Below are 9406 nucleotides of genomic sequence, written 5' to 3'. Positions count from 1 at the left end.
CACATTGTAATAGCCTAAGCCACTCTCTACTATAAGAGAAGGATTTAAATTGTAACCTGTTCTTAACAAAAGAACTAAGGAAAAAATGAGGACAGAGTCAGAGCCAGAGTTTCAAAATATTCTCATCTGTTAAATTAAGAGTGTCTCCCATAGAAAAGCAGTGGAGGCCCCAAAGGGCAAGTACAAAACAGAATTAAAACTCCCAAAGGTCTTGTCTTTACAAAAGAAAAGGCAGGAGGCAGCCCCTGGACAGCTGGTCATGCTGGCCGCTCCGGTTGGACCACGTTGCATAATCCTCAGTCGCATCATCACAACGTCTCTGAGCGTTTTGATGGGGGGAGAAGGGGCAGTGTAGTGTGTATGGGAGGAGAGACCCAGATGGCTCTCTTTGCCCCCTAACCCCCTTTTTATATCCCAGAGGAAAGTAGAGGGAAGCTGGCTACACCTTGAAATGAGGCTATGTGTTTCAAACCTGGGGACAGGGGTAAGAGGGGATCTGTGCTTTGAGCAACCTGAGCCAGAGGCAGAGGGGTGTCGTAGGGGTGAGGGGAGGGTGCATGATGCTTATTGCTTTGTACCTTTCACTGGGAAGGAGGGCAGCAGCCAACAGTAGCTCACAGGTTTGTAAACTGAGCCTGCTGGCTTCGAGAAGGGAGGCAATGAAGTCGAATTAAATATAAAAGAGTCATTTGTGCAAAAATAACTTAAACAAATAAAAGACCTGGGGAAAGGGGTGTTCCCCTTAGCCTGGTGGGGAGAGGGCCATATACCCCCCCCCAGGCCTTTTCAGTGACATGGCTTTGGGGGGGAGGGGGTGACCTCCCTACCCCCTGCAATGGCTCAGGATGGGATTGTGGGGAAGGGGTTGCATTTGTGCTCTGAGTGGGGAGTAGTGCCCCCACCCACTGTCCACAGGTGCACGTGGCTGGCAGGGGCTCCCAAGGCTCAGCACTCAGCTCTCCCCAGTCAGGGTCAGATCCAGCTCCAGGTATGGCTGCTATGGGGCCAGTTTCCTCCTCTTGTTTTTGGCAGGACGGCCAGGGCGGGCCCGGGGAGGCAGAGGGACAGCCGCCTATACAAGAGGGGAAGTTGAAAGAAGTGATCAAACAGCTAGGTATCAGGAAGTCCTTTATTTTCTCCCCACTCCCACTGACCTTCTTCTCCTCCTGCCTCACCCCGTACAGGCACTCGCACCCACCCACACAGGGACGCACACTTACGCGGGTTGTGAGGCTGGGGTCCAAGGTAATGTCTTGGCGGGAGCTGTTGCTGTTCCGGGTGGGGCTGCAACAAGGGGCACATGATCAGGAACACCTCCCCACGCACCAGGTGAATTTCAGAGTTTGGGTGGGAAACTTTCTACATTTGAATAGTAAAGGCGTAATATCCTTATTCATATTCAAGCAAGTATCTGCCTTTTTGAAAGCCAAGTCACTCTTGAACTATTTCTATAAACCCAAGAAGATGTGCGGAAAGGCCGGTATTGTGGTGGGCCCAATACTCACTTGTATTTTCTCCTCCGGCCACGACGAGACTTTCTGACTACCCCTGGGGGCACCTGAGAAAAGACAGACTGTGTGTGTAGGAAAAGTTAGGAAAAGGCGCCTTGGCCTCAACCTTTCCTCAGAGTCTTTGTGCCCAGGCCACCATCACTCTGCACTCACCTTAAGGTCCTCAGAATGGGGCCCAGAAGGGGATGGATCCTTGGGCTCAGCACCCCCTTCAGCCAGCTCCCCATTATGCTGCCAGTGGTGGGTCCTTCTTGGGGACCGTTCCATTTGTCCATTGAAGCCACCACGTGCCCCCCACTTGAGGGCCAGTCGGCCAGGCTCCCGCCGGCTGCCAGGCTTTCGGCCCCGGCCTGGCCTGGCCTCACCATTAATGCCCCTAAGTCCCCCTCCTCCCCTCCGGCCCCGTTTCCCTGACCCCCTCCCAGTGAGCAGCTCAGGGACTGGGGGGTCGGGAGAACTGTGGGGTGGGGCTAAGGCACTGAGGGGAGGCCGGGCAGGCTCCGGTTCAAGGGCTGAGGTGGGGCTCTCAGGGGGCAGACAGGGGGCTTCTGGCTGCTCTGGAGGGATCTGCAGACAAAACAAAATCTCAGTGCGTCTCAAATGCAGTCCCTCTGCTACCGTAACTCAGAATGTCTATACTTCCAGTTTGGGAAAAACTTCTCTCCCTAACAAACACACACCCACACCCATACCCTCACCTGGAGACTCTGTAGCAGGCAGGCTAGGGGGCTAGAAGCCTCTGAGAGGGGTGGAGGAGCTCCCCCCACAGGGAGGAGCTGCAGCCCCAACTGGCCAGAGAGAAGAGGGCCAGGAGGCTGCAGCAGACTGGGGAGGGTTCCAGGGCTGCTGGTCAGCGAAGACAGGTCACCTGTTGAGGAATTGTAAAGTCAAGGGTCTCCCTAGGCCAACCACCTAGGCTGAGCAGACCCTATTATTCTTTTAGGCTTTACCCAGTGGTCAGAGACTTTCTTCCCTAATTCATCCAGCCTCTACTCTCAATTTTTCTGTTTCCTTTCTTCTCTCCCACACCAGAGACTTCCCTCAGACTCACCCAGCAGGCTGGCACTCAGCAGAGGGCTAAGGAGTTGGGGGGGTCTCCCTGAGTTGGAGGGGGCCTTGCCCAGAGAGGAGGCCCCCGGGTCAGTAGTTGCCGTGGTGACACTGGAGGTAGGTGGTCCAGGTTGGGGGGCACTCAGGACACAGGGCTAAGGGGAAAGAATAGTTATTACATTTACATGTGTAAAGTATTCAATAAGTTTAGAGTACTTTCATATGTACAATCCCACTGAAGCCTCACATGAAGTAGGCCATGCTTATTAAATACAGACCCAGCTGTTGCAGCCATCCTACCCCCAGCCAAGAATTAAGCCCTCCCCAAAGACCCTGAGGAAGAGCTCAGACATGAAACTGAAAGCCTTTGATTCCCAGCTCCCATCTCTGATTCTACCTCTGGTTCTGTCCCATCCACTCACCCTCATCCTCACCTGGGGGGGCGCCCCCGACGGGGGATCCAGGCTGGCAGCCAGCAGCGCAGAATTTAAAGCTATGAGGGTGGGGGGGGCTGAAAGGGGGGGGAACAGCAAGGGGGGCAGGTCTCCCAAACCTGAAAATGTCTCCCCACTTGGACCCCCGGCTCCCTCTGCAGATCCCTCTCCATCCCCAGCTGTGGGGCCCAGGGCCAACAGGGGCAGGAAGGAGGCAAGGAGGTTGCTAGGGGGTGCGGAAGGGGGTGGAAGAAGGTCTGAGGGGGGTGGTGGAAGCAGGGAAGCCACCAAAAGCGAAGGCCCTTCGGGCTCGCCTGGGGCTAGGGGAGGGCCAGGCCCCCCTGGTGGGGGTAGCATGGGCTCAGGGGGAGGTTGTCCCCCTCCCCCAGCCAGCACGCCAAATAAACTGTGGCTGAGCAATGGAGAAGGCGGAGGTTGCCCCAGACTCAGAGGGAGAGGCAAGGTCCCTAGCATCCCCGGGAAGCCGGCTCCACTCAGCGCCAGGCCCTGCTCGGGGCTGGGGAACGGGAAAGCCTCCCCACCAGCCAGGGGAGGCAGAGGGCAGGCTGGGCCCGACCCCATCCCGAGCGCTTCGGATGGGCTTTGAAGCACAGGGCTAGGGACTAGGGGGGCTTTGGAGGCAGCTGGTGGGGCAGGGGCACCTGCAAAGAAAAAGAGAGGTTCAGCTCAAGGGAGGTCCTTCCTCCCAGCGTCCAAAGAATCCAACCTCCCTGCCCCCAACCCAGAAAACCACCTCAGAGCTCTCTCAATTCTCCCATAGATGCCCTGGCTGTCTCTCTCCACCCGAAGGGAGGAAGGGCTCCATCACACTCACATACCTGGCACACTGCTGAGGCTGCCACTGGTGGTCCCAGGCAGGGAGGGCGGGATGGGGTGCCTGGGCTGGGGAGGGCTCCCTGAGGAGAGGGTTGGGGGAGGAGGAAGGTGTGCGTCTGACCCCAAAAGGTTAAAGCTTCCATCAGAGTTGGGAGGGCCAGGGGTGGGGAGTCCCAGCAGGGACAGCACAGAAGGGAGAATCGGTTGGGAGGGCTCAGGGAGAGGAAAAGGTTGTGGGGCGGGAGCGGGGGCCCGAGGGCGGCTCCGTCTAGGGGCTTGAGGGCCTCCCCCTTCTAGCAATCGCAGTACAGTTGGGGGGCGGCGGGGACGACGCTGAGAGGGACGGGAGGGACGGGGCGATGATGAGGAGTGGGAAGCTGAGGGTGCCTGGGCACGGGGCCTTCGGCCCTGTAAAGTGCTGGGAGGGGGGAGGGGGGGGTGCTGTGCCTTGGCCGCTGCAGAGAGTAGGCTGCTAGCAAGGAAGGGGGGTGCCCCGGGCCCCTCCACCGTGGGGGCCCCTCCTAGGGGCCCCAGGACCAGGGGCAGGTGCATAGTGGCTGAAGACACTGGTGGCTGAGTGGCAGGACCAGGGGGGCCAGGGGGACCAGGGAGATTATTGCTTGGGGGCAGGGGAGGGGGTGTTAAGGCATCACTACAGTGGAAGAGAGGAGGGTCAGAAGGTGGTGAGGAGGAGGCATGGGGGGCTGGAGGAGAGCCCAAGTCAGGGGGCACCAGGCTGGATCGGAGAGCAGCTCCCCAGCTATATGAGGGGGCATTGAGGCTGATAGCAGGTGGAGGAGGTGGAGCTGGAGAGGGAGCATTGCCCCTTGGCAGGAAACAAGGGCTGCTGCTGCCTCCGGAGGGGACTGGGTCAGGAAGCCTTGGCTGTGGGAAGAGCCCCCCAGGGCCTGCTAGAGAGGGGAAAGCCTGTGGAACTGAAGGTGGTTCTGGGGGAAGGGAGCCAGGAGCCCCATTAAGCGGAGTTGTAGGAGGAACTCGACAGGGAGGGCGGGCAGAGGGAGGCCCTGGGGACACAGTGTGGAACATTTGGGGGCTCGCTCCCTCTCCTGCAATAAATGAGAAACAAAGGATCAACCTGTGGCTCCCCTTCCAAGAACTTTCTTTTGTCTTCTCCATCCCTTCTCCCATAAATTCCCAGCTTCCCTGTGCCCTCCTCTCACCAAGCAGCTCCCCACTCCACCCTTCTCCTTGCTTCCCTCTCACAAAGCTCCTCCCACCATCCCTCTTCCAGGCCCTTAAGTTTTCCTCAGTCTCTAAAGTAAAGTAAAGTGGAAAAGATTCACCAGGAGAAGAGTGTGAGCAGGTGGTCTCCATGCTGCGGTACAGAGTTGCCATGGCAACGGCTTTCCGCCGGTGGTTGCACAGCTTGGTCATGTCCTCCTCTGATGCTGGCCCCACCCCAGCCCCACCCGGGGTCACCGGGGCCAAAGGGTCAAAGTTGAAAACCTGCAAGGTGGAAGCATGGACAGGGACCCTGAGGGAACAGAATCTGTGAGAAGAGCTACCACAGTCAGTGATTTGCATTAAGTCTCTCGGCTTATCCCTGTACTCTCTGGCTCCCCTCACCACTCTGACCTTGGGGACATTGAGTGGACACTCCAGACCGCACTTGCAGGTCCCATCGCTGAGGAGGTAGCTCCGGGTTTGCTCCAAGGAAGACAGCTCTGTGCCACTTGGGCTGGGAGAGGACAGGGTCAGAGAGTATGGGATTAGATGACACTGAATTGGGAGAGACTCTTAAAGAACAGTTCGTTAGTCAAATACCTTCCTAGGAAGGGCAGAGTAAGGAAGAGACAGAGAGAACAAATGCAAAGGGCCAGAGACACAGAGAGCAAAAAGGCTGAGGAAGGAGGAGGAACAGAGGAGAGCAACAGGGCACCAGCAATCTGGGCTTTGAGAGGAGGGATGGGAGAAAACAGGCAATTGAAGGGCCTGGGGATAGAAACTGGGGAATTTTGGGGAGTCATACCTGATATAGAGCACAGCACCCTCTCGAACACAGCGCTGCCAGCCGATGGGGACAGATGTGGCCACAGGGCCCCCAGCTCTGTCTGCTCCACTGCTCTCATTGCCCCCATTCATTGTGTGTAATCAGCTCCCACGTGCCTGATAACACAGACATCCATGTGGCATTAGGAGGATTAAACTGGGCTGGGTACCTGAGGGAGTACTTAAGAAAAGCAAAGGTTGTGGGGAGACTCAAGAGGACTCGGAGGCAAGGGGAAACCCTTGGAGAGCTGGGAGACAGAATGAGGGGGAACCCTCTGCCATCCCACCATGGCTACCTGAACATCTCTGCAAACATTGTGGGGTCCAGTCTAAAGCCGGGGCCGCCGGCTTAGCCCACACCTGCAACACAGGAGAGAGGAGGGACCATCAGGAATCTGCCCAAGCTAGGAAAGCACCACAGCCCAGGAAACTCTCAAGGGAAAGATCCTTAATAATATGAGGTAGAAAGATCTCAGGGATCTGCTAGCTGAGTCCACAACCATCCTTTCCATGTCCAGTCCCTAGGGACCAGAGGGTCAAAGCCTCAAGTTCCAGGGACCAAGGAATCACAGCCCAATCCCTAGGCATATAAAGGGTAAGGCCCCTTTGTCCCACCAAGGAGAGAAACCTTCAGCCGAGAGTGTGGGCTAATTCCTATAATACCAGGCCACTAGGAAGTTTCCCAGAGAGTCTGGCCCCTGCTGTTCCCTCCCCCTCAGGAAGATCATATAAAAAGTAGATTGCCCCACAGGTCACCAGGCAATTGCCCAACTGCCCGCTGGGGTGGTACCAGCATAACTCCCCCCATGCCTGGCTCCACTAGACAATCACTGATCTAGTTCATTTGGGTCTTCTCCCACGATTCTCAGAAACTCCCAATTTTCCCCCAAGCCTAAGGCAAGGGGATTCAGCACCTCCTGTCCCACTGGCTTCAAATTACCTCCAAGAAGGATTCTCCTCTGATGTACATGGGGACGCCCCCCAAACCTGCAAGTATCCTCTCCAACCTTACCATCGCTCCCACCCCACACCGGCGGCTTCTAAACTTTCCCTCTCATAACAAGGCTCCTGTCACCCAGCCTGCTTCCCTCGGCTTGGGGAGGAGGGGAAGGCGCACGAAGTAGGAAGGAACTTGGGGAGAGGGCGGGCGGAGGGTGGGCGAAGCACTGAGGGGAAGGAGGTGAAGAAGGCAAAAGTCAAGCAGTGAGAGGGAAAAACGGTGGGGGCAGGTGAGGGCGGGGGAATGGGGATGGGGCCAGGGAAAGGGGCCGAGAGGACGCGGAGGGGGCAGAGGGGAGGGAGGGGAGGGGAGGGGAGGGGAGGGGAGGGGAGGGGGGGGGGGGGGGGGGGGGGGGGGAGGGGGGGGGGCGGGGTGGGGGGGCCGGGCCCTGCACTCACCGCGGCCCATGGTTCGGCCGGCCCCGCCCTGCGCAGTCGCGGCCCAGAGGGTGAGTGGGAGGGAGTGGGAGGAGGGTCGGTGGAGCCCGAGCCTCCGGTACGGCCCCGGCCGGTCCTAGCAGGAAGCGCCGCTGCCGCCGCCGCGGATCACCGAGCGGCCTCCCGCGCATGCGCCATGGGGGCCAGGGGCAGCCCTGGGGATTCCGTTCCCAGAAGGCACCGCGCAGGCTGCTACCGCCGCCGCCGTCGCTGCCGCCGCCACCGCCGCAGCCGCCGCTGCCGCCGCCGCTGCCCGGACGGGAGAGGGGCGGGGCCGGGCCCCCGCCCAGCGGACAAGGACGAGCCAACTGGAGGGGCCGCAGTGCGCATGCGGGAGCGCGCCTACCCCTCCCCCACAACCCCCCATTAATCCCCAAGAGAACAAACACCCCACGCGGGCCCCACCCCCCCGTCCCCCCCCCCCGGCCTCCGCGGAAGGATCCGAGCCTCTTCCCAGGCCACTAGTGGCCAATCCCAGCCCTCCCCCGGGAGGGGCCCCTTCCGAAGCCACAATCTGTTGGGGGAGCCAGGAATGCCAGGTCCGGGAGGAACCGGCCCCAAAAGATGAAAGTCGCGACTTGCCCTGCCCCGCCCCCAAAGGCTTCCCGGGTAGTGTGCTGGGACTTGACCCGCCTCCCCAGGTCAACAAGTCACAACACGACCCCGGCCTGTCAAGTCACATGACCTCTGCCTGTCACTGACAACCTGGTCATGTCTTCGGGCCAGGAGAGACCATCTGCTCCAACCCACCCCCACCCCCATTTACAGAAGGAGAAACGGAGCTCTGGAGCAATGGTGCAGGCCTGGCCAAGGACCTGTCACCGTCACACCACCGCCTGAAGCTGCCACCCAGCCACAACCAGCCTTGTTGACAGTTTCTACTTAGGACAAACTCCGGCTGCCCCCATGAGGGTATGACAGGATATGTAACAGGCCACCATATGGCCTCTGTTTTCTACCTAATGGCACTAGAAAAATACTTTGCATTTTCCACGGTGCTTTTCACTTTTGTTCAAGCTGCCTCCAAGTTCGTAATTCTCTCATTTTACTTCCACAACTCGTTATCTTTTATTTACTAACAAGAACGGTGAAGCACGGGGAGATTAGCTGGCAGGCCTGGGATCCCTGGGCAAGTGAGGGACCGCTGAGGCTAGAATCTGGGCTCCTGACAACCCAGTCCAAGGCAGTCGTGCACTCACGTGCACGCAGTGTTCCAGGCAACACAGCCCTACTGTAGCCCAAACACCTAGAAAGCAGGAGGCCTATGCCCAGCTCCTCACAGCAGGGAGTCACAGGACTTGCAGGTCTGGTACACTGAAAAGGGCGGGCCTGATCTTTGGTGAAGGGCACCAGAGCACCACGGGGGAAGGTGATAAGGGAAACAGTGGGAATCGGGGCCACCCGGCAAAGAACATGAATTCTGGCATGCCAAGGGCTCATCAAAAACTTTACAAAGATAAGAGTTTAAGGGTGCTCTTCAGCGAGGAGGAGCTGAAAATGACTACCAAGGGGATTCAAGTTATTTGGCCTCTTTTGAGGGAGCCAGGGAGCTAAAAGAGAGGACCCCTTCAGGAAGACTCAAGAAGATGCAAACAACCCTGGTGGTTGGATGCAAATTTTCAAAGGACAGAGGTTTAAAAGACCTTGTGTCCACTAGCTGGGAGGGGATGAGGGGCAAAGAAAATGGGAGTCTCTGTGGAGGAGGTAAAACGGGGGCTCATGTCAGGTGGGCGGAACAAGAGCTCTTGAGGGAGACAAGCTGCAGTGAGGCTTCACACCGCAGCCTAGGGGCGATCACGGTTGAGCGCTGTTGGGGCCGTTGGGTGCCGGGAGCTGGCGCCCCGCCCTCTTTCCTCTCCCCCACCCCCCCCGCACCTCCCACCACCCTTGTAGTGCCCTGCGCGTGCGCGCGCAGACACCGGTTGCCAAACATTGCATCATCCCCGCCCCCCTTTCCTCCCCTCCCCCGCCAGCTCTCCCCTCCGCGCGCGCGCATGACTCACTCACCTCCTCCGCGAAGCCTCGTGACCCAAAGCCGCTTCCGGGTCCAACACTAAGTCGACCCCCAAGCGGGAGCGAGCGATGGGGGCGGTGCCTTGGGGGCTCCTGAGTGGCGGATGTAAGATA

At 58.7% G+C, this 9406-nt stretch overlaps 1 protein-coding gene across 3 annotated transcripts; it reads right to left on the bottom strand.

Annotated features, from left to right (window-relative positions):
* Positions 1–104: 104 nt before the first annotated feature.
* Positions 105–9310, bottom strand: MBD6 (methyl-CpG binding domain protein 6). 3 transcript variants are annotated; one of them, XM_036864881.1, is made up of 13 exons: positions 9287–9310; positions 6139–6202; positions 5823–5959; positions 5429–5531; positions 5137–5299; positions 3835–4899; positions 2996–3657; positions 2563–2716; positions 2210–2379; positions 1665–2078; positions 1506–1558; positions 1221–1284; positions 105–1072 (listed from the first exon to the last, which is right to left on the bottom strand). In XM_036864881.1, the coding sequence occupies exons 3-13, from the start codon at positions 5933–5935 to the stop codon at positions 998–1000; spliced, it is 3036 nt and encodes a 1011-aa protein (XP_036720776.1). In that variant the 5' UTR covers positions 5936–5959; positions 6139–6202; positions 9287–9310; the 3' UTR covers positions 105–997. The 3 variants fall into 3 exon arrangements, with proteins under 3 accessions (XP_036720776.1, XP_036720774.1, XP_036720775.1); XM_036864879.1 differs by lacking the exon at positions 9287–9310 and adding an exon at positions 7241–7629; XM_036864880.1 differs by lacking the exon at positions 9287–9310 and adding an exon at positions 6783–6958.
* Positions 9311–9406: the final 96 nt, after the last annotated feature.

Source organism: Balaenoptera musculus, chromosome 10 (assembly GCF_009873245.2).
Source record: "Balaenoptera musculus isolate JJ_BM4_2016_0621 chromosome 10, mBalMus1.pri.v3, whole genome shotgun sequence".
NCBI lineage: Eukaryota > Metazoa > Chordata > Mammalia > Artiodactyla > Balaenopteridae > Balaenoptera > Balaenoptera musculus.
The sequence above is the reverse complement of the archived record's forward strand: the minus strand, read 5'-3'. Positions and strand labels throughout refer to the sequence as shown.